Source organism: Pseudochaenichthys georgianus, chromosome 11, assembly GCF_902827115.2.
Source record: "Pseudochaenichthys georgianus chromosome 11, fPseGeo1.2, whole genome shotgun sequence".
Classification (NCBI taxonomy): domain Eukaryota; kingdom Metazoa; phylum Chordata; class Actinopteri; order Perciformes; family Channichthyidae; genus Pseudochaenichthys; species Pseudochaenichthys georgianus.
In genome coordinates this window covers 20,942,635-20,968,038 of record NC_047513.1, presented here as the reverse complement: position 1 = coordinate 20,968,038, position 25,404 = coordinate 20,942,635, and the positions used below count along the sequence as shown (strand labels likewise).

At 43.3% G+C, this 25,404-nt stretch overlaps 2 protein-coding genes across 2 annotated transcripts; both read left to right on the top strand.

Annotated features, from left to right (window-relative positions):
• Positions 1-1,134: 1,134 nt before the first annotated feature.
• Positions 1,135-13,551, top strand: dclk3 (doublecortin-like kinase 3). Its single transcript, XM_034094931.2, is given in 14 exon segments — positions 1,135-1,208; positions 2,526-2,731; positions 3,674-3,805; positions 9,613-9,634; positions 9,637-9,761; positions 9,763-9,984; positions 9,986-10,045; positions 10,047-10,091; positions 10,093-10,269; positions 10,272-10,466; positions 10,468-10,839; positions 11,168-11,301; positions 11,465-11,634; positions 11,735-13,551. Coding segments are annotated over 14 exon segments (2,772 nt in total). The 5' UTR covers positions 1,135-1,141; the 3' UTR covers positions 12,580-13,551.
• Positions 13,552-13,971: 420 nt separating this feature from the next.
• On the top strand, positions 13,972-25,155 carry zftraf1 (zinc finger TRAF-type containing 1). Its single transcript, XM_071204857.1, is given in 9 exon segments — positions 13,972-14,804; positions 14,806-15,027; positions 16,099-16,113; positions 16,115-16,194; positions 18,580-18,676; positions 18,678-18,724; positions 20,437-20,648; positions 21,999-22,177; positions 23,197-25,155. Coding segments are annotated over 9 exon segments (1,125 nt in total). The 5' UTR covers positions 13,972-14,744; the 3' UTR covers positions 23,410-25,155.
• Positions 25,156-25,404: the final 249 nt, after the last annotated feature.

The window sequence follows — 25,404 nt, the reverse complement described above, 5'->3', positions numbered from 1 at the left end:
AACAAATGATTTTTCCTGATTGAAATAAGAAAAAGGATGATTCCGTATTTAGCAAGAAAAAAGATTCCAAGAAATGTTATGCAATAGAAACTTGTTTTTTCTCTTTTTCTGATATCTATCACATCAAGGCCTCAAATTCATTCACAACCCCTTGTGAGGGTCCCGAATTTCAGGTGATGAACCAGTGCAACAGGTGGCTCTTCCAGATTCGTTATTATATTTAAAAGCTTTTTCTTAAATGTTACCGTTTAGGTTTAAAGATATAATCAAAGAAATTAGGTAATGATGTCAATTGATTGATCTTTGTGAACCACCTGGCAAAACTGCCTTTTAATCATTTTATTTTAGGCTACTGTTGCACCTTTCCCTGGTATAATTGGGCATGTTGTAATAGTGGAACTCCTAGTATTTGACATCGATTAATTATTTTTTGCTGTAAAAATGATTATGTTGGAACCATTATACAAATTAAACAGCTATAACTCAACAAATCAGGGAGATAAAGGTGCTGAGACAATAGGTTTTACAACCATGACCGTCAATGCCATGGCCGGATGACTAAAACAACCCAGATAGTTACATAGCCTCACATCACTTACAGGCCTGGAGTTAAAACATGCAGTTCAATTCCTTTTTTTATTTTACAAAACCTTTGACAGTGATGTATTCATTTGCAGGTGGTTAGTTGCCATAATAAATAATATAATATGAACAAAAGCACAAAACGGTACAGTTCCGGTCAGAACTTTCAAAATAAAACGTCGTTGATGATCCAACCATCTACAAGCATAACGTAGCCTACATTGATAAGAAAAATTGTCGCTTTACTTAGATTTGTATATAAATGACAACCACATGTTTATTTAAAAGTATGCTGCTCTGTAGATAGGCCCACGACATCACAATATTAACTTCAAAATATATTATTTTGACGGCGAAATCGCCCCACTTCCGCTATTTTCTCTTCTCCAGCGGCCAGCCGTTCAACTTGACGAATATCCATGGTAACCACAGTAGCTATACACCATGTCTGTTAATCTCACAGAGTGAACCGTTACTTTAAACAGCCGGGGATTTATGGAGGAATAAAAACGAATGAAAAATAAACTAGATTCAGTTAGATATTTTGTTTTTGAGAGTCATGATGCCCTCACAGAGAGCTCGCTATGGATGCGAAGCAGCGCGAAACACTAAATGGAGAATGGCAGGTGAGTCGATAGCCGGATTGAAATTACTTGGTTAAAATATTTAAAATCTTCTAAGGAGTCTGAGGGATAGCATTGTATTACACAAGTATTTGAATCATACAAATAATAACTAAATTAAGATATTTGTCGAATAAGTTATTATTTATGTGAGGGATGGTCATAGGCTACTTATTAAATAATAACATTAATAATACCAATGTAATGTATTTTCAATACATCAATACTTTAGAATGTTTGAAGAGATATGTTCAAGTATGTTCAGGAAATTAGAGCATATTACATTTACCATTTTAAGCCTGTAATTAATTATATAATATCAATATGATCATATGCATTTTTTGTTGAATTGTTATTCTGGGTTTCCTTACCGTTTGTAATGTTGGTCTGTGTAATATTGACATTTTACATAAGAAATATAAAGTGACTTATTAATTTGTCAACTTGAGTTACAAATATGAATCTTCAAAGTATTTAAACTTGAAAGAAGGAAATTATCTATAACCATCTGTGAAATTGGCTACTATGACCACACTATATTTTAAAAGAGTAAAAGGCTGTGACCCACATTGCACGCCATTTAATTTAGCTGTGAGGTAAAATGTAAACTATTATGATTTGAGACATGTGATTTTACTTTTACTTACTATTGAAGTGTCCTGCTGTAATAATATAGTTTAGGATATGGACGTTTTTTCTTTGTGTCCAAACTTTAATTGTCAAGACTTTGTGTGATTGTTTGTGCCCTCACACTCAGGGGGGCAATGGTGTCTAGTTAAATGTGGGGTCACTGGTCAATTATAGAAGTATACGGGTCTTGTGTTTCTGTCTGTTGTTCTGCATCTCAAAACAAAAACAAAAAACAAACCCCCACTGGCTGGACAGATAGCATCTCTCCGCCTCCCTCGGTGCCAGAAAGTGAAACGTCAAAGATGCTGTGTGTGTCTCTAATGCTTCATCAATGATGCATATTCAGCTGAGCCCTAACCAGGTCAGGCAAGCTTTTGTGTAGTTGTGTGTGTGGGTGTGCATGACTTAAGGAAACCTAAATAATTCAGCCAGGTGTTTGAAGAATCTCAAATGGCCATGCACTCCGTGTGATGGAAAACACTAAAATCTGATCAGCCGGATTTGTTTTCCCACACACACACTAACACGATGACGGACTGGTGTTGTGTTACTTATGAGTTTTCCTTTGTATAAAAGTCTTGAAGAAACAATATGATGACATCAGTGCCATTGAGCGCACTTTCAATAATCCCACTCTTGCTTTCTGTCTTTGTGCTGTCACCCTTATCCTCCATTTCTACCCGTGTTCAGTTCCTCCTGTCCCCTTGTTGAAGCGTGCTGGTGGGGCACCCCAACCTTGGCCCATTCAGCCCCACCCTGCGGCACATGTTCACAGGTCCCACTTCCCCCCTCCTCCTCCCCTCCCTCTCTTCCACACCCGCCATGCAGAAGAGAGCGCAGAGAGGCCCCATCTGGTCACCGTCATACGGCCCTGTGGTCAAAGTACTCTGCGCAAGGTGAGATTTAGCTATTTGAAAAAGGGAATTAAAATATTATATTCAAGGTTTATAGATTATAACTAATAGTCTAATTAATGGTTATTTGATAGACTAATGTAACATAGAACATTTAAGGTGTTTGGCTTGAAAGGTTGGGTGGTTATCATTTCAATTTGGTAATAGTAATAAATGTTTGGAACATGATCATTCTGAATGGGTTTTACACTTATTAATAAGCCACCAAGCCTGACGTTATTAACATTAAAGGTCACCTATCATGCAAAATCCACTTTTTCATGTCTTTTATACATAAACATGTGTCCCCTCTGTGTAAAGAGATTCTGAAAGTTTCAGGACAAAATATTTGCTTTCTTTTTGTCCTGATCCATTTATATAAACGCCTGTCTAAAAATGAGCTGATCAGATTTTGGCCACTTTGTGATGTCATAACGATTTTTTTGGCTTGTGTAACCATTAGCCAATCACCAACCAAGGTAACCCCCCCCCCCCCCCCCACCTTATCGCCTGAATCTCCTCCTAGAGCACCTTTGTGTTATATTTAACCAAATATCTCTCAGAGGGGCGTGGGGAGGGGCTCCTTATTTTCATCTAAAGTAACCGACAGAGAATCAGCACTTTTGAAACCGGGCTGAAACAGAGGGGTTTAAGGGATGCTGCAATGATCTGTTTGGTATTTTGAGCCAAACACTTCAGAGACATGTTTTGTATATATCTGAGACCTATAATATAGAGATGAAAAACAGTATAATAGTGGTGTTGCTTTGCAGCATTGTGGTCAATCTGTGGGGGTTTCCTGATCAACAAAAAATACCCAAATGCATGCAGAGGGAATTTTCACAACCTGGCAACTCATATGTTCTCATTTAATTTCAAACACAGAGTCATTTACATGGGTAAGGATTTCATAATTTAAACATGATTTTTGTCTCTGTTTTCAAGGTAACAGTCCTGTTGAACCGCAGAGGTGTGGTGTCCTTCGAGCAACTGCTATTGGATATCTCTGAGGCATTGGGGTTTCCCCGTTGGCACAGAGCCAGAGTCACACGCCTTTACACGACCCACGCACGAGAGGTGAAGCTCAACCAGACCGTAATACACAGAAGGGCTGCTTATAATAATTTCAACATTCTTCCTGCATGCTCTGCAGTTTGAACCTTCTCCTCAGTTTGGCTGTGCAGTACTAGTTATGTGACACATGTGCACATTAATGCTAAATAATAAGACCCTCTTTTCGCAGTTGGTAATCCAGACTTGACTTAACAAGCATGATATTCACTTGGCAGCTTCCGATTGTGCGAGACAGATTTAACTTTATACAGAGCTCTTTAAAGACAGTTCTCAACATCTAATTACCCAGGGGTTCCACGTTGGGCTAGGCTGGGTTGTTCTATTCTGTATAGGAGCACCACTTGCAAGGAGAGAAACTCCAATACATTTGATCTATATACACTAATGGCACATTTCCACTGCAGCGGGGTAGCCCCGTTTAAGCTAGGGATGGGAATTTGAAAGCAATTGTATATTCGAATATTCGACCCCCCAAAAAACGGTTAACCGGTATGTATACATATCCTATAAAAAAAAAAATTGGGTAAATTGGGTTTCCCAATTTTTTTCCAATAATTTTTGGAAATAAATACATACATGTTCAAATAAGTGTAGAAACCAAGTCGAATTTGTCAAATGTATTGAACTGGTGATCACAGTTTGACAGCTATAGGCCTACAGCTTTGAGGCGATTCACAATCAGGCCAGCTGTAGAGAAGACCCTCTCAGCTGGAACGGAGGTTGCCAAGCAGCGCTTATTGTTGTTTAGGCTGTGTCGCGAGTGCTGACAGGGGGGCGGGGGAGCACGCTCATGAACTGTTAGCGCCGGAACCTCGCAACGGCTGCGGAGGGCATTTGCGCCACATTTGGGCATAAAATGCGGTTTGAGTCTGCGTGAAGGGAGGGGCAGCAGCCATATCATTGGCTAGAACCAGAGCTATTTAATAGAAGAGTTACGACACCGGAAGTCCAAAAAACGGTTATCGTCACGTGGTTCATGTAGACGAGGGATCGTTCCCCGGAAGTTCATGGCGGGCAATGTGAATGCATTGATAACAGGAGATAGAACTACGATTTTTGGTAATTATTAGTGAATAAAGGTTTTGATTTGCAATATTTATACAACAAATCGATATGTGTATGTATTTACATCAATATGTTTTCAAAAATAAAATCGAATTTGCTAATATTAAGTGATAATATTAGGATTAGTGTGAACAACTAGTTTACATGTTACTAACAGTGCCTTGGTTAAAGAGCCTGTTGCTGTTTATTTATAGCTTTGAATTCTTTCAAACCAATATTATCTTCTTAAACTTGTATGGTAGTCAGGAGGATCACTTTCTAATGTTTATTGATACATTTAGAGGGAGGGGATCTAAAGTAATGCTTTAAAATTCAGATTGGATTCATTTCTACCATTTTCTTAAATTCATGGTAGTTTCAGTAATCCCCTGGTAATTGAGGACACAAGTTATCTAAATGACTAATGTCGTCTTTATGGCTTTCAGAAAGGACAGGAGACCGACAGGATATGATGATGTTAAATGTGTTGCTTTAGGAACATCCATTGCAAATACATGGAATTCAATAAACATAGAAGAGCATATCATGCAGTTTGCCGGTGCCTTTTCCTCCGTGTTGTCCTGGTTTGCTGTGCTGCCTCCTAGTCGCCACCATGGTTTGCTGTGCTGCCTGGGGATGCTCAAATCGCTCAGAGAAAGGAGTACGAATGTACGGCTTCCCCACTGACACAGAGCGGAGGAAAAAATGGCTGGCTCAAGTCAGCAGGAGCAATTTCACGACCAACAGCAACAAAATATGTGATTTATATACAAACACTGCATTTGCACTTTTTCACAAAACGAAAACCACACCATTGGGAAAGCTTAATGTTTTGTTTAATACAAAAAAACAGGGAAAGGCTTGAAAAACACTGAGAGTTGAGACTCAGGGTGCAGGGTGAGGGTCTCAGTGCAGGTATTCAGGCTCCATTGAACCCCCCTCTGGTTCTTGTGCTGAGAGAGGGAGTAACAGACAGGAGAAAGGGTTATACACACCTATATAGCACACCTATTGCATTGGGGAGATAACGTGTTTACTTATATAAAACAGTAGTATTAAACGTACCTTGTGTTTTCACTCTCACTTAAGTCCCTCTCCCTTTGCCATCAATCCAAAATCAGCTGAGCTGCAACATTATACAGACAGGTAATAATCAACAGAATCACAAGGACACAATATGGCTCTGCTAAAAACACTCACTCTTACACGCAGCAAAGTTATATTTATCTAATATTTAACTCCCTCCACCCCCGCATACAATCCCGTTTAGAAGCCCCTCTTCTCTAATTCAACATGTTGGACGAAATGACATTAAGAGAACGGAATTTACAATTAAAAGGCTGCGTGTGTTGATAACTTGCTTCGGTATGCTAGCTTGATCTGTTATCTGTAAACGTTCCCTAAATCTACTAATTTAGGGATAATCCACTGACATCCTTTAATACACATGTTCATTTGAATCAGATGTACTGATAATATCCGCAATATACATCTTTAAACTTCTTCTTACCTTTAAAAGTCCGTCACGAACGGTCTATTATGCAGCAACTCCACAGCTCTGCCAGCCTTGGCGCTAACTTCCGGGGAACGATTGAGAGGCTCCACGATCCGCCATTGCTGTAAAAAAGTGGTCCATTGGAGTGAACGGAGATGTCGTAACTCTTCTATTAAATGGCTCTGGCTAGAACTAGCTAGATCTGATGGATTTGGACAAACGTGAGTGAAGTATAACCGGACGCGAGAGAGAGAGAGAGATCAGCACCTGCAGCTCTGCCCGCTGTGAGGGACCGGTGAGCGGCGCAAAACACACCTTTAGACGTCAACTAACATATTTAGCTATGGCACTGTCATATTGAATTGAATTATTCCAATTTGATAATATGTAATCAACTTAGGCATCACTCCCCAAAAAAAAAAGAATTTATAAAAATATTCATAACTCATATTCGAAAACCATGAATAATTATTCGAATACCTGAATAATTTCGAATAATCGTTCCCATCCCTAGTTTAAGCGTCCTCGCTCAGGCCTCGGGCTGCCTCGCTGGCCATCCGAGGCCGTGGCGCATTTCCATTACAGTGTAGCAACTGTGGTGACTACCTATTTAACCACTGGGACATAATTCAAACCTGGAACTACAGTTGCGGTTATTGTTCCCACACGGACATGTTATGGGTTACCTATAAATAGGTGTGCCCTCTTGGCTCTCTCTCTTGTCGACCCGGGCTGCCGACCCGACAACATGTCCTTTTGCAGCTTGTAATTAAAGTTCCCTTTTGCACCTTCGATGCACCGCCTCTGACTCCATATCTCTCGGCACTACACTGGTGACCCTGACAAGTCTCGAGAAGTTTCCGGGCAAAAAACACGGCAAAAGGAACTCATGTTTCTTTCTCGAAATGCCGGGGATTTTGGAATCGTCCGTGGCTGCCACCGGCACGCGGACTGAGGCTCGGTGCGCGCCCCGCAGAAGAGCTGGGGACGTTGCTCGCCGTTCCCGCATCGGCTTTCCCAACCAGCAGGAGGACGATGCACGACCTGCTGGGTCGACCAGCAACCCGATTGCTACCCTCGTGGGCTTGTTTCTTCGGGGCGTGCGGCTGCACGTCCAGGCTGCGCTAGCTGACGACGACTAGCGGCTAACCACGAGGGGCTAACGACAGCTAGCAGCTGCCCATGGCTGCCAGCTAGCGGCTAACGGCTAGCTGTTAACGGCTGTCGACATATTTTTGTTAACATCTGACTGTTGACAATTTTTTTTTCCGGTGCCGGAGAGGAGGTTCGACCAGCCGGTTGACCTCATGTGGACACTCTCGTTTTTTTCACTACCTCGACGGCGGTTCCAGACGCCACTCACGGTGTCATCGACGCTTGGGTGGTGCGCTCCTGGACCCCGTCTCGCCTCAACGGTTTTGGACGTCGCCCATGCTGCCATCGGCCCGTGGGTGGCGCGCTCCGGAGCCTGTTTGGCCTCTCCTGCCTTCCGGGGATATCCAGACGCCACTCACGTTCATCGACGCCTGGGTGGCGCACTCCTGGACCCCCTCTCGCCTCGACAGTTTCCGGACGTCGCCATGCTTCCATCGGCCATGGGCCCATGGGTGGCGCGCTCCGGGACCCTGTCTGGCCCTCTCCTGCTTCCCGGTGATGCCTCAGCACCTGTGAGGACTTTCATGCCCGCCGCCGCGGCACGTCTGCCTGCGGCCGGGTTATGCTCCTTCCTCCCGGGGGGACTGCTCCTCTCTTCCGGGGGATACCTCGACGCCTGCCGAGGACTTCATGCCCCGCCGCCGTTGTGCGTCCTGCCTGCGGCGGGTTGCCCTCTTTCCTGCTGGGTTCTCCGCAACACCTAGTGCGGCCCCCTTACGACGGCCCCGCCCTCGGTGTGGGTGCCCCTCGCCCTCGTTAGGGCCCCTGCCCTCTCCTGCGGCCCCCTTTCGTGGCCCGTTCCATGGCCCGGTCCTCACCTGCGGCCCCACACCTCCTCGGCCTCGGCCCTTGTGGTGCTTCCTCCACGGACGTGGGGATATTTTTTTTTGCAGCTTGTAATTAAAGTTCCCTTTTGCACCTTCGATGCACCGCCTCTGACTCCATATCTCTCGGCACTACACAACGCAGTATAGGTGGGGCGATCGGCTTCACATTTCGAGTTGTTCCGTCGAGCTCCCGCTGGATTTTATTATCCCCAATGAGATGTAGGAACGTCGTCACCTCCCCTCGGTCGACCACGGTGTGCTTTTCTTTGACGTTGCCATTTTTGTAGCTCCTCCGTTTACAAAAATGCTGTGTATAAAAATGCTGCAAGCTGTTTAAATGAAAACAGAGGAGCGGACATTTCGCCACAACTGCGCCGAGCACTTGACTTTATGCAGGTAGCAGACAGTGGGACATTGTACGAAAAGCCAGCACACTCAGCCACGGATAGTGCGCAACATGATTGCAGCGTCCAGGCAGCTCCGGTTCGAGCATATGCCTTGAGTTGCACATAGCTCCAACCACACACACACACACACACAGTATTGTATTATTGTCGTTCGTATGCTTTTTAACACACCATCGTAGCGATGGCGATGTTTCAGGTGACTGATTCAGGTTCGAAGTATTAGGGAGCGCTGGATTGTGAAGAACTCCCCTCTTCCTAAACCACTAATACCACAGTACTGGCAAAACGGGAGGAGCCGAGTGAAAAACAAGCGCCCCCTCATCCTAATCCACCCCACACCGCAGTATTTTTTTCACCCAAAAAATATATTGTATATTATCGGGGGCTATTAATACTGGTATCGGTTTATCGGGATGACGTCATAATTCCTATTATCGGGGCCGATAATTATCGTGCATCCCTAATATATATATATGCGATGCTAGGGATGATCTCGCGCGCGATCTTTGTGCCGATTCTCTGACCAATCAGCAGTCGAGAGTGTTGACGTCACTAGTTCAGCCGTGGCCTGATGGAACCACGATTTTATGGGGCCGTGAAAAAGTACCCGCTAGCCGGTGCTACGCTATATGGAAAGGCCACCAAAAACTGGCCTGGCCGCTTGAGGACGATTAAGGACGCTTAAACGGGGCTACCCGCTGCAGTGGAAATGCGCCATAAGGCACAGACATATTGCTCAGTGGCTTCTGCTGTCATATTGGACCGGCATTTTTAGAGAAATGATGCCGCTTGTGATTGTGCCCCTCAAGAAAAGCATCGATCTCTACCTCTAGTCACATTAAACTCTAACAAAAACACAATTTCTTAATTTTTTTCTCATAGGTGAAAGGTATATGTGATTTCTTCGAGGCGAAGTGGCTTTTCTGGCCCTAGGGAAGGTTCGTCCAGAGCTAAGCGGTGTGCAGGAGGCTCTGGAGGAATTGTTTCCAGAACAATCTCATTACCGGGCTGACGCACTACGGGCCTGGGAGAAAAAGACTTCGACCAGCGCCAGATAAAGCTGCTAAAGCCGACAGTGGATACAGTGAAGGGGACAGACAGCGAAACACACATTGACCAAGAGGCACACCAGGACACAGATAAACATCATGTCAAAATCACAATAACACACACACAAGTACACAGCATATAGATGCACACCAGCTCGACAATTACAACCCAGACGTTCAGAAGTGTCACAAAAAAGAATTCATGCAGAAAACCTTCTCACCTGCCAAACCACCTGCAGAGACTGCACGTGAGGTGCGAGGCCAGAGGAGCGGCTGACGTCTGTCATTGGTCCCTTTAAACACCGATCAAGCTCTTAGAGAAGAAGAGATAACCTTTTTTCTACTCTGTGTGAAAGAATGCTTAACAAGAAGAGCTAAACGTCAGGGTCCAGAGCGGCTCACTCCCCTGTCAGGGAGGGTCCCACTTCCTCCTGTGTTGAGGAAGCAAAAAGGAAGTTCTTATGCAGATCAGGAAGTTAGGAAAGTTGAATGTTCACAAACAGCCCTCCGCCTCCTCACACAATCAGCAGAGAAGAGGAGAAGAGCGTTGCCCAATTAGTCTCAAATCAACTCCCAGATGAGGATGAAATACACAAGGACATACAGAGGAGGCCGACCTTTGACCTTTCATCAGACGGAAGTGATGTCACTCTGGCAGATATCGAGCGTTGCTATGAAATTGGACGTTGCCGTTGGAGATGGTAACTTCGCTGTAGTGCGAGAGTGCCGCCGCCGTGACAATGGACAAATCCTTGCTGTGAAGATTGTTGAACGCTCTAAGCTGATTGGTCGAGAGCACATGATGCAGAACGAGCTGAGCCTTCTGGGTAGCCTCCGTCACCCTCGCATAGTACGGCTGTTTGCGCACCACCACACGCACACTCACTCGTACCTGTTGATGGAGATGGTGAGCGGGGGGGATCTGTTTGAGGCCATCAGTGAGAGGGGGACATTTCCAGAGGCCGAAACAGGACTGATGGTGTCAGACGTGAGCGGAGCACTGAACTACATCCACTGCAAGAGCATCGTCCACCGAGACCTCAAACCAGAAAACCTTCTGGTGAGTGTTAGTGGGATTTGAGAATTTCATATACATTTCTATGGGATTAACATGAAAATTACTTAAACTTAAAACACTAAAACCATCTTTATTGTAGGCAACAGTTCACATATCAGACTGTTCCACATTGTGATGTTGTAATACCAGTACAATTCATAGTATCTAACTTAATCTGGAGTTAAAGTGGGGACACAAACTATCAACAATTTGCAAAAAACTAAAATCCAAGTGTCTAACAACCACGTATCCTGAAGGAATTGAATTTAAAAAAGAAAGTGTCAACACCTCCATGTCTCAATCTGTTTGTTGTTTTTTTGTTCCGTTTCAGATAGAGCGTGTGGCTTCTGGCATCTGTAGGCTGAAGCTGGGAGACTTTGGTCTCGCCATGGTTGTGACTGAACCAGTGTTCACCATATGTGGCACACCCACGTATGTAGCCCCAGAGATCCTCTGTGAGGACAGGTTGGTGCCGTTAGCTTTTTTAAATCACTTCCTTAAGTTGATTTTTACTTTAAATCTGTATGCATCACTGAAAAAACAAGGTTTCTTGTTTTTTAAAGCTCTTCCGAACACTTTCATCTGATTTTAGGGGTATTTTACAAACTAAATGTGGTTGACCCCACAGGTTTATGGCGTTTGCAGTGGATGTTTGGGCTCTGGGTGTTATCCTCTACGTCCTGCTGTGTGGATTTCCCCCATTTCGCAGTCGGGATCGAGACCAGGAAGAGTTGTTCCAGCTGATAAAACAGGGACAACTCCAGTTCCTGCCCCCCTACTGGGACCCCATCTCAGAAGGTGAGAAGTACAGACACATAAAGTGTGCTGCTACAAATGCATATACACACAAACATAAACAAACCGTTTCTTATTCTCATGTGTGTGTATCTGTGTGCAGAAGCCAAAGGCCTTGTCCGAGCTCTGCTTCAGCCAGACCCCGCAGTGAGGCTGACAGCCGAGCAGACCCTGCTGCACCCCTGGGTGAAGACTATAGCTTCAGGTTGCAGACAGAGGGCGCTCATAGACAAAACTCAGAGAGACACAACAGATGCTGGAGCAGAACCAGACAAGCCCAGACAAGTCCAGAGACAAGCCCAGACCAATGCAGCAGAAACAATGACACCGAGAGGACACATCAGCAGCGGGGGAGAAGCCACACATACAGAGTTCAGCAGGCATGATGATAAACAAACAGAGATAAGATTGGGAGGAGGCCTTGAAGACAAAACACCACGGCAACCATCAAAAAAGACAAGTACCGTTTACACCATATCTCCACAGATACAAGCGCACACACTTCCAGAGGCCACACCTGGTGAACAGAAACCAGACTCTGGCTCATCTAGCACACCAGAAACACAGGATCCATCAGAATCTCCATCTCCAGTTAGCACCAGTGTTGACTTAAACCAGCTCGATGCCCCTCGCCCAGCCCAAGATAAGCTTTCATCCCATATAAAGACACCCTCTAAACAAAACCAACAGTATTCACCTCCATGTTCACCACCTTCCACCAAAACAGCTCCACAAACTCCCACCGGTCTTTCAACCCATCCCCACCCATCCTCCGATCCAGCGGCGGTGTCTCACTCTCTACATCAGCAGAACTTCACCTCTTCAATGCACAACCCCACCACAGCCAGCGCACACCACCCAGCTGAAAACTATGACAAACCGATTGTTCGCACCACCAACACCCAGCCAGCCGCGCAGTCTGGGCCTCAATGTCAATCTCCTGCTTAACCATGTGATTAGATCAGGATCATCACTTTCATTGTGCCGGACAATACCGCTGATTTCCTGGCAGCTGAATCCTTGAATGACCTGCAGATGATGTGATTTACTCTGCTGGGATTAATGAGGGTCTGATTGACGAGGCTAGATAAACGTTATAAATGTGTGTCCTGCAATCATAGATGATGAGACTGTTTTAACTTTGATTTCAAACTTTTGCAGTTTGTCATTGTTGCTAAAGTTGTGTTGTAACCATGAACCTACTTTGTAGTACATGTCTGTAGTGTTTGTGTTTTGGTTGTTACATTTAACCTTCCTGAAAGCCATGTTTAACTTTGAGGATCTGATATGTTATCGTGTCTGCCAGTCCTAGTGGAAGCTATTTTTAAATTGCTTGTGTTTGGACAGTAACCCATCCCCTTCAAGTCAATTCCTAGAACTCTGTGATGGGATAGTTTATCTAGCAACATTTATTTACTATACCATCATAAACTAAAAGTATTTGTATAGAAAACGTTTCATCTTAGTCCTGGTAAAAGTTTGCCATATTTACTAAACTCTTAAATGCCATCTTTCTGACAGTGTTTATTTTTCGTGTTTTGTACTGGTTTGTTTGACAACAAACTGATCTAAATGGATATTCCTAGCACTGTAACCATGTGATGATTAACAGCCAGTACATTAGCAAGCTTTGGCAATATGTTGACAAATGTGTGGTAAGATCCAGTGTAGTCATTGGAGGACAGTATATGATAACAGAGGCTGAACTGCATGCATAGCTGAGGGTGGTATAGCTCCACAGCCAAATAAGGCTTATCTGTCTGTCCAATGGGAGTGGTTAGTCTTGTCCCTCCCAAATGTAGACAGCTGACACTTTGACATCCTGCCCCACCTAAGGACACACACACAACCCTGTACACAAATGTGCCCCTCCCAGTCCCTGAGGCTGCGAAGCCACATATCTGTGGCACTAAAGGGATGAATACACTTATAAATGTTTCTGACCTAGTATCAGTTGCCAAGGTTTTTCTTTGATCACCCTGTTTTTCTGGCTGAATTATTAATGCTTCTTTAATACACAAACACAGGGTCCCTTACAACCAATTGAACCACTTTTGATAGATTGCTGCCACGTAAGAGCTATACACATGGCAGCAGAGACAAGTTGTTTTGTTGTTGTGAAGTTTTGTTAGAAATCCCATTAAGTGTTATAATGTGTACGTCTCGTCCATAGTACATACAATATGCGTCCTCTGATGGAGGGGCCTAATTTTGTCGCATATAAGGTTTTGATCACCTTTCACGTATTGCCATACACACTGACTCGCAGGTGCTTTCTACGCATGCGCGTTTAAAAACTCTTTAAATACCCCAAGTCATCTGCCATAATAAACATTCCGCTGTCAGCCAAACACACGGCTGTGCTGAAGTAGTCACTGCCACATACAGGCCGTTGGAGACAGCATATTTAACTTGTGATGACATTATTTATTAGCCACCATCGAGAACCTGCCTGAGTAATAACGAATTTGACCCGCAGTCGTTAAGGCTGTGCAGGGTGAAGTCGGGGGAGACGGACAGGAACAAAAAAACAAAGATGGCTGTGTAACCAGAGAGACGAGTCCCAGCAGAACTGTCTCTACCCGCGGCTTTAATCATCGACAGGTCCAGTGGGTCCTCTGCGGACAATCAGTCGGTACCGGAGCAGGGAGGGTAGATGAGGAACCGAGCTGGGCCACCGGTGTACATCGTTGTAATCTGCTGTCAGGGCGAATAACGGCGTCGAGAGCAACAACAGCTGAGAGCCGAGCAGAGTTGTTTTTGTTCTGCAGAGGGAGAGGACTGCTGTGTTTTTGTCAACGTAGCTAGCCGCATAGTCTGCTAGTCTCACTGTAAGTCAACACAACTAGTCGAATTAAGTTGTTATTATGCACATGATCTCGTTATAACACATTGGTATGTTACATTTTAAGTGGCGGGTGGCATTGATAATAATAATAAGTTAGTCTGCATTCCTCTCTGACAGCCTGCTGCCGGAGCGTTAGCCTAGCCGGACGTTAGCTAGCTGTCAGCTGACCGTTAGCCTGACAGGTGTACGCTAGCACTGAGCTAACCTGCTAATATTTTAGGCTCAGCGGCAGGTACACCTCGGAAATATCTAGACAGCCGTCGTCATGTCTTCACTGGAAGACAGAGACGGTGTGGCCGCCCCTGGCTCCTCCTCGGCAGGCATGGGGGGTCGGGGCCGTGGGGGCAGCGGTTGAGGCTGTCGCCGGGATCGCAGCCATGCAGGAGGAGGTCGGGATCCGGAGAGAAGGGCCCGAGCCTGACCCAGACGAGCCACCCAAGAAGAGGGTGAGAGTGCCCGATGGAGAGTCAGGAAAGCTGGAGGAGAGGCTGTACTCAGTGCTGTGCTGCACCGTGTGCATAGACTTGCCCAAGGCGTCTGTATATCAGGTAAACACGGTGTCAATCACAAACCTACGGTCCCTCACAATAATCCTAAAAAAAACACTGTCAACACAACAGCAAACAAGCTGGTCCTCATACTAGAGACACCCCAAAGTGTGCCAACTGCTGATCCCCAACCTGTTGAATGTGTTGGCCAGCTCCGTTTTGACTGATACTAGATACAACACAGGCCCCAGTTCTGCAAGCTGAGCCATGAGAGCAGACACACCCAGGCCCAGCTGTATGACATTATACTGTGAATTATCCCCGAATAACCCTCAGCAAAGCCACATCCCCAACCCCCACATAAAACTCAAACATCCAGCACTTAACCAAAACTTTAATTTTATTCAACCTTTGCCCTTTGACCGACCCCCAAACATTCTCCATGACCTCAAAGTGCTCTCTTCATTGTCAAGTGAACACAGTGGTAATAAATAATTGTTAGTTAGTCCTAAACATTTACGTGGCATTTCACACGTTTAAAACAGTCATTTACCATTTATTAACAATACTGTGTTAACAAAAGATAACATTCTCTCCTTACACAATATTCTGCTCTTAAATGCGTTGATTAAGAGAAGCACAACAAGTAGTTCACATATCTTACATATATCCCTATTTTTTTCACATAGAAAAGTATACAACTCCAGTTATATCCACTCTACAGAAATACTTCTGTTGCTTCTGCTTTTCTGCTACTCAAATGATTTTAGCGGCTTTAAACAATCCTGTTTTATGACTTTTATTAAGAAAGACTAGCATGAACCGAACAAATTATGCGTTTTGATTGAAATATAAATAAAATTTCCAAGATTAGTATCCCGTTTCTTCTAAAATACTTAACCAAAATATAATATTCAAGATGTCCCAATTAATACTGTTTAATGAATCCTAGTCGTAAAAAATATATAGGTTTACATTAAGTAACAAGAGAAAGTTTAGATTGCACTACCATAAACATTTTCCCTCCGTCTCTTCCCACTTAGGATCCAGATTTAATGAATATAATAATTGTTTTTAACTTTCCTTAAACACTTAGTTTGATGTGCCCTCGTCTTTTTCCCCCACCCACAGTGTTCCAATGGACACACTGATGTGTGCAGGCTGTTTCATCCACCTTCTGGCCGATTCTCGTCTCAAGGAGGAACAGGCCACGTGTCCCAACTGCAGGTACTAAGGATAACTCATTTTCAAACCACATACAATATGTACAAATCCCAGAAGTGTGTCACAATGAGAAAAAAAAGTGTACCTTCAATTTAAGAAAATGTCTAAACTATTGCATGAATGGTGCTAATATCTGCCCTGATGCAGGTGTAAAGTTCTTTTTAATATTTACTCAATCTAGATTTACATCACAAAAAAAAAAAGAGTCAAGACAGAAACACAGCTCAAAAGTGCCTAGAGTTTCTGGCTGACAATATCTGCTAGCATGAGGTTTGTATTAAGTGGAGGAAGGATCAAAATGCCCTGTTCTTACAGTGACCTACCTGTATCAGGTAGGGGCCAAAGCAGGCCAGGGACAGTTGAGGCGATATTTAGGTGACAAAGTTGAACTCTCCTCAAAGCCCCTTTGCTCTCATGGAATGGAATTGAACTGGGAAAGGGGAGCACAGGTGTGACTGTGCCTTTAAGCCCTAAAGAAAGGGCGTTGTCACACCCTGATTGGCCAGGAGGGGCAATACATCAAGCTGCTGTCAATTCTTAATCAGCAGCTTGTCCCCACACCCTGTGCAACAGGTGTTCTGAATTACCCTCCAATCAACTCAGGGGGACGTGACATTCAGCTTAAAACGGGGGGGGGGGAGTGGGGGAGAAGGGAAATGAGAAGTACTATAGAATAAGGGACTGTTAAATAATTAAATTAATGATACTAGATCATTTTGTATGGTTTTAAATATTACATTTTGGTTATAAGCATTCTCATATGTTCCCATACTGCTGTTTGAAAACAGTTATACTGTGCACAGACACTAAGTAGAGAATAACTCATTTTCTGGCCAAATAATGTGGACAATATATATCATTTTATCGAATTAAATACATGTTCCAAAAACCTGATTTGTTTGTCTCGAAGTTCTCAGTCAGAGTATGTGATGCTAGCTAATACCAACTGGAGTTGAAAAAACGCCATATTTAATTGAGCTAATGCAAGGTAAGAATGATGTCAAACAGCAGAACAACATTATTACAGTAATGACTGTAAAATGCCTTCAAAAGCTAGTTAAGTAAGTTCTCAGAATCAAAATGCATTGCATACTCTCACATTCATCACTACTGCATGGTCACAGGAAGAGATAACTTGTTTTGGTTTTGCACGTTGACAGTAATTTCACACATCTGCAGTATGATGAAATAACCACCAACTGTTGCCAAAGCATAACGTGCATTGTTCAAGAACTTCTACAAACATTCTTTACATACCACAAATGCAGTGGCGTTTCTATATGTACAAAAGTGCACAAAAAACTCAGATGTCTATATATAAGCTTCTGCATTGAGGTTCATGGCTGGTGAGGCACTGACTCTTCAGGTTTACAAATATTATATTTTGACCTAAATCAAAATATAATATTATTTTGAAAAGCTATTTTAGTCTGATGCTTCAATTAATTTTAAACAGACAGTTCAACAGAAGGATACCCAAAAAATGTAATTTTATCATTTAAATATTGAATTGTTCTCTCTTAGTAAGATCCCATTTTCAATAAAATTGTGGTCTTACCTTGACTTGAAGATGAAGTCCATTTGCCTATCCTTCTGGACAAAAATCTCTATTACTTTTTTGTAAAAGTCCTCCTTATCTTCTTGTAGTTTCAAAAGTCTATCATAAATCTAAATGATGGATTTATGATTAAAAAATGATAAAAGTAGGGTAGACATGTGGATATTATCCGGCTGAACAAAACGTACATTTATCTAACAGCTACGTTTCCCACAGATCTTATTTGGAGCTATTTTCTAAAATCCTATGGAGAAATCTCATTGCTTTTTTGTGGAGGGAAGCCATGCGCAGCTTACTTCCTGGTTTTAGGACGTGTCTCTCGTCTCCTCTTCACACACTACACTTTTCGCGGCACACATACTTACAGCCAATCAGCTCTGAATTATGTGAGATGACGTATGGTGGGGATGGCAGCTCGATGCCCCTCTGGTCATTATTTTTTGCCACACACATTAAATAGGACAATACTCTGAGCATGCGCAGTGTAGTTTTTGCAGTCACCGTTCACTTAGACAGTCAGAGGGAGGGGCATGATCGGGTTTTGTCCCACATGGCTCTAAACAGCTCAATAGGCACACACTGTAGACACTAATTAAAAGAACACATCCTAAAACAGCAATGTACAGACGAATCAGATGATTAAACATGATCTTAAAATATATTTTATATATTTTTTAATTTATTTTTTGCATTTTGTTGTAATCATTATTTTAATACTTTCTGCTGACACTAGGTGGGGCTGTGCCCCACCTGCCCCTAATGACCAGTCGCCACTGCACAAATGTTATACTGCACTGAGGGGTGACATGTGGCTTCCTTTGTGTGTGTAGGTGTGAGATCAGCAAGAACCTGTGCTGCAGGAACCTGGCCGTGGAGAAGGCTGTCAGCGAGCTGCCGACAGAGTGCGCCTACTGCACAAAACAGTTCCCCCCGCTCCAGCCTAGAGAGACACCAGAAAGAGGATTGCCAAGACAGGTATACAGCACACACAAACTCGCACACACAACTCACACACACACTCACCTTTTCCCCACACAGGCTCTAATACATCTGGGAGAAGTTGTGGTTCGCAAATTGGTAACTATACCCACATATTTTGGACATGCCCTAAATTAGAAACATTTTGGGAAGAGATGTCAAGACCCTTAAGGAAAGGTTTGGCCAACATCTCAAAAATAGCTCCAAAGATGGCACTGAGGGGGTGATACTGAGAGACATTGAAGGAAGAGTTATCCAGCTTGAATGAATATTCCAAGCTGGAGGGAAGGTATTTAAAAAAAATAAGATGCTGAAAGTTAAAGACAATGGAAACATTAAAATAAAAGCTGAGTGCATACCACCACACAAAATTGCCAGGTGTGTGTGTGTGTGTGTGTGTGTGTGTGTGTGTGTGTGTGTGTGTGTGTGTGTGTGTGTGGTGTGTGTGTGTGTGTGTGTGTGTGTGTGTGTGTGTGTGTGTGTGTGTGGTGTGTGTGGTGTGTGTGTGTGTGTGTGTGTGTGTGTGTGATCACACAGAGTTAATATGGGGAAGATGGCGGAGCATGTGACCAGCTGCTAACTCTGAGGGAGGAAAGCAGCTGATGGGATCCACTGCGTGTGTGTTTGCTTATGAGTGTGTGTTTGTGTGATGTTCAGGCTGGTTGAGCTATAATGCATGAAATCCTATGGGCTTGTTGCTATAGCAACAGGTGACCCTGCTCAGGACAGCTGTGCCCGTGCTAATGTTGCCATGACAACATCCAAGGCAGTCACCAGGTTTCTGGTTGGGTCAGACGGAAAAATGTGAGGCGAGGATCCGACTGCTTCTTTAATACAGATGACGCTGTTCTCCTTTATTAATGCCACTGTTACTTTTCATTTAGGGATGCTTTTCATTCAACCTTTAGTTACACTCAGACGATCATTTATTTAATAACAAAAAAAAGGAGAAAAGTGTAATGAAAATAAAATAAAAAGGTATTACAAAGCAGCCAATAGCATTCTCAAATAATAAAATACATTACAATTTCCAAACAAGGAAAATTATGTGTAAAATAAATTGGGATGAATAAGATGTCAAATAAATTACATTTTTACTTTATTTTTTTGTTTATTAGACAGGGACAGTGCACAATAATACATCCTACTGAGTTAGCCATTGTTGTATCTGTAGTCCCTGCACAGATGTTATAAAGTCACAGTGAAAACTAATTTCTAAATCAGTAATTGTCATGTAGTGATAAAAGGTATTTTTAAGTTATTTGAGTCCAAACTACTAAACCTCTTAAAGCTACTTGGTTATATGTATGAGACAAAAGTTGCAGGTAACAGGAAGTGAGTTACGTAAGTGTGGTTTTAGTTATTCTTGGTTCACTTCAGAGGCTAACCATTACCGTACACATTATTATTACCTCACTTTTAGACTGAGTACGTAACAGGTATTCATTAAGAATGAAAGGAGGTAATTGATATAAATCGAAGAGTTTCTTTCTTGAGGTTGGCTCTCTGCACACATGTATTATTTGTCCAGTACAATTAGCTTCGGTTCAACACCTAAGTTAATAGCCTCCTTTCGGTATTATTATACCTTCCACTCACATGGGTAAGGACATGTATTTGTCAAAAAGCTCCTCTGTAAATATCTTTCTAATATTTAATATTGTACAAAGTTTGTCTTTTAACTCACCCTCACCATTATTATTCCCCAGGGTGACGCAGTGTAAGTACAAGAGGATCGGCTGCCCCTGGAAGGGTCCGTTCCAAGAGCTGCCGGCCCACGAGAGCGAGTGCTCCCACCCCACCAAGACTGGGACGGAGCTGATGGGTATTCTGGGAGATATGGACCAGAGCCACCGCAGAGACATGCAGCTCTACAACAGCATCTTCGGCCTGCTCTGCTACGAGAAGATCGGCTTTACAGGTACTTTCAAGAATTAAAAGGGAAATTATGATAGTGTGTGGAAAAATCTTAATGGTCACCTATCCACTTTGTCATGTCTTTTATACATCAACATGTGTCCCCTCTGTGTAAAGAGATTCTGAAAGTTTCAGGAAAAAAGATTCGCTCACTTTTTATCCTGATCCATTTATATAAAAACCTGTCTGAAAATGAGCTGATCAGAGTTTGGCCACTTTATGATGTCATAACGATTGTTTTGGCTTGTGTAAGCATTAGCCAATAACCAACCAAGGTACCCCCCCCCCACCCCCACATTATCACCTGAATCTCCTCCTAGAGCACCATTGACTTCTTTTTAAACAAATATCTCTCAGAGGGGCGTGGGGAGGGGCTCCTTATTTTCATCTAAAGTAACAGACAGAGAATCAGCACTTTTGAAACAGGGCTGAAACAGAGGGGATTATGGGATGCTACAATGAACCTTTAAAGGGCAACTTTTTAATGCACATTTTTGTATGTTTTTGTATTGACCAATATTGGCGCTTTCACACCCGAGTACTTTTCCCAGGAATAGTTCCGATGGTTCCTGGGATTTTGCGTTCACACCAAAAAGATCTGGAACTAGAACTTTTTTTGGCGAACCTTTTCACCCCTTTTTAGTCCCTGCTAGAGAGCAGGGACTTTCCTGGGGAGAAAAAGGGTCCAATTTCTGATTGGCTGGGCGATTGCAAACCACGCCCCGTAAAATTCAGAAAAATGTTTGTGAAGCCGCCATTTTATTTACTCGCATTAGCCTTAGCCCTTAGCCCAGCGCACAAACGCAGAGAGACTAACTTATGGCAACACAAAATAAAACATGGGAGCGGTGGAGATGAGGAGGTGTCGGCGTTCTGGCGATTTACTCGGAATGCTTCAGTAGAAGCTGCTGGGAGTCCCAGCAGCTTCTACTGAAGCCAGTCCCCAACTCCGGGGACTTCGGGTGGCAGTATACGCCGTGAAGTTGTTTGCGGCCTGCCAGTAAACCCAAAGCAGAAGAAGAAGTGACGTCAGCGGCTTCATTTGCCTAATCCTTCCTCAGAGATTTATTCCGGTGTGAACGCGATTTACTAGATAGTTCCAGGAAATAAAAGTTGCGGGAACTATTCCTGGGAAAAGTACTTGGTGTGAAAGCGCCTAATGAGGGCAGAACAATATAAATTGGTCGAGTATTGAGCTAGATCACTGCATGCGCACAAAGGACTGCAATGTTATCCTTAAATCCACTACAGTTATGTTGGGGTTGAATGTGGTTCAGGTTGGATAATACAGAAGTTACCCTTTAAGAACATCCTTTCCTCACATTAGATAAACTGGTTGCTCTGCTCCATCCAGAGGTGCAGTTCAGGCCGTACCGCACGGACGACTTTATCACCCGCCTGTACTACGAGACGCCGCGCTTCACCGTGCTCAACCAGACGTGGGTGCTGAAAGCCCGTGTTAACGACTCCGAGCGCAACCCCAACCTGTCGTGCAAACGCACCCTCTCCTTCCAGCTGATCCTCAAAAGCAAGGTACGCACACTAACGTCTGTCTGTGTTTATTTTTAAAGTTCGTTGGCGTACTTATTTTCAGAGCGAGGTGTTAAGAACATGACCTGGAAGTGTTACAGAAGTGAGAAGCACTTTTTTTGCTGCCATCTAAGTTGCTATTTTCTGATTATAATTGAATATGAATAGCATTTGAATTGAGCACATCTGCTTTGGTGTAATTGGGTAAAAGACTATAGTTATATCTTCCTGCTCTAACAACTGAGTGTGAGTTTTGTTATCGTTCTCTCATTCATGTGCATTTCATTTGTAAATCCCCAAATCAAAAATTAGGTTACAACCCTTATGTTTCACCCTCAATTTAAATTAAGCAACCCTTTAATTTGAGTGTTACAGACAGTAGCATCTGTAATGACTCAAATAAATTCTGAGAGGAGTTTGTGTCGAGTTTAACAGCTGACAATTTAGTTGTAATAACACATATAGACCACTGCACTGAGCTTTTAGAAAAAAAGTCCCCTTTGAGTGGAAATACTTCTCTAAATGAATACAATTGAGTGAATGTATTGTGTATTCGATATACCAATACCATATATAGGGTCAAATGGAATCAAATAATGAAGTGATGACATTTTGGACGGACGTTAATGATGTATATGTGCCAGAAATATTAGTTTTTATTTAAGATTTACAGGATTCTTATCAAAAGTATTTATATATTTAAAAAGAAAATGGGTGCATAGCTAGGCAGCAAATGTTGTGGCTGATACAATAACACAAGTGTGTGTGTGTGTGTGTGTGTGTGTGTGTGTGTGTGTGTGTGTGTGTGTGTGTGTGTGTGTGTGTGTGTGTGTGTGTGTGTGTGTGTGTGTGTGTGTGTGTGTGTGTGTGTGTGTGTGTGTGTGTGTGTGTGTGTGTGTGTGTGTGTGTGTGGTGTGTGTGTGTGTGTGTGTGGTGTGTGTGTGTGTGTGTGTGTGTGTGTGTGTGGTGTGTGTGTGTGTGTGTGTGTGTGTGTGTGTGTGTGTGTGTGTGTGTGTGTGTAGGTGAACTCTGCCCTGGAGTGCTCCTTCCTGCTGCTCAAGGGTCCGTACGACGACGTGCGGATCAAGCCGGTCATTCACCACCACTCCTTCTGCAACGACGCCAACGAGACCGAGTACGTCCCGCTGCCCATCTCCGACTCGGTGGAGTGCAACAAACTGCTGGCCGCCAAAAACATCAACCTGCGCCTGTTCATCTTCCAAGTCCAAAAATAAAGAGTGAAGCAGCAGGGGGAGGAAGAGGAGGAGGGGGAAGAGGAGGGGGATGAAGAAGAAGAAGAAGAAGAAGAAGAAGAAGAAGAAGAAGAAGAAGAAGAAGAAGAAGAAGAAGAAGAAGAAGGGGAAGAAGAAGAAGAAGGGTGAAGGAGGGCAAGGGGCTGATTAAAGAGAGACACCACTGAACCACTGATACCTCTTAACACTTACACACACCCTCACACACATTCACACAGGGTACACACACACACACACACACACACACACACACACACACACACACACACACACACACTAATTACACTTACCTCCTTTTACAAGATAGTGAGACCCCTTGCGCGAGGGGCAGCTGTGAGTTGCTGTGGAGACGGGTGGGCATTGTTATGGGATGGAGGGGTGAAACCCACGAAAGGCCCAGGCGGGGGTGATGGGGTGAGGGAGGTGTGTACCTGTACCTGTGGGGGTCTCTGAGGTCAGGTGATGTTTGACCTTTCACCCCTGACACCTGCAGCCAAAGGTAGCACACACACCAAACAAAGTGTGTGTGCATGTGTGTGTGTGGAAGTGTGTGTGTGTGAGGGAGAGAAAGGGGAGAAAGAGAGTAAAGTGACGGACCCTTGAGTGTGGCCCCAAACTCTCTGATTGATGTTGAAATGTCCCAAAGACGTGATAATGTGAAAATAGAGCGACTGACTCTACGGAGCAGTGAATATGTGTGTGTGTGTGTGTGTGTGTGTGTGTGTGTGTGTGTGTGTGTGTGTGTGTGTGTGTGTGTGTGTGTGTGTGTGTGTGTGTGTGTGTGTGTGTGTGTGTGTGTGTGTGTGTGTGTGTGTGTGTGTAAGTGTGTGTTGTCCCTTCCCTCCTACACTTAATGCCTGAGTCTTTTCAACAATGTCTTTTTGTTTTGAAAAAAGGGTGTCCATTTTGCGTCGCAAGCTTTGCCAGAACAGGAGAAAGACTGCGTTCCCCCCGATGAGACCCTTTCCCCTTCAAACACAGGAGAGACGGCTGAGTTCATGTTTTAGTTCTTCGACTTCTTTCTCCATCTGTGGTTATATATATATAACCTCCAACACTAATATCCCTTTTTATTTCTCTTAACCTTAAATATTTAAATACCTGTGAACTTTTTATTTTGGGTTTTAGCACGTGACTGACTGCCTGTGTGTGTGTGTGTGTGTGTGTGTGTGTGTGTGTGTGTGTGTGCGCGCGTGTGTGCGCATGTGTGTGCGCGTGTGTGTGTAAACGGATCACAACTGTTGTTCTTGTGAAATTGTCCCGATATGAAATCAATCCCTGAGGACAGGACTGAGTTACAAACAGACTTCAGGTCCGATGTGTGTCAGCTGCTTTTTGGTAATATGATTAACAGCAAATGTATTTGGATCCTGTGTAACTACTTTATCATTTTATTTTATATCATACTTTTATTTAACAGTTTATTTAGTTCCAATATGATCTTGATTTAAAGATGGTAGTTAGAGATATATTTATAGATCAACCAGGGTGATATATTAGCCATTTTTATTGCAGTTATATTGGTATTATATATGTTGGACAATTTGAAAAATGAAATTAAAAAGCTAGTTTGAGGTAATTTAGAAACAATCATCTATCTATAGTTTTAACACCAGCAAGTACATTTATTTATTTTATAAATGGCCGTAAGAAGATTAAATGGTTATGTTATGTTTTAATCAAGAAAAAAATGCTGTTTCCTACATCAGTAAAATCTCCACCAATTTTTCCAATCACTTTGTCATTTCCTGTCGGTAGTGGAGAAAGACTGATTTTATTTTAGTGTATGAGCGTTGATCATCTTCAAGGTGTCAGTAGAAAAACACCATCTTCAGTCAAATGTGTGATTATCATGTTTTAGCAGTTTTCCTCCATCAAAATAATACAAAGTAACTGATACACAGAGAACCAGAGACAGGTTGTTTTCCAGAATGAGACCGGTTGGACTTTTAGTGTCTTTGAGCAAATATAAAAGGA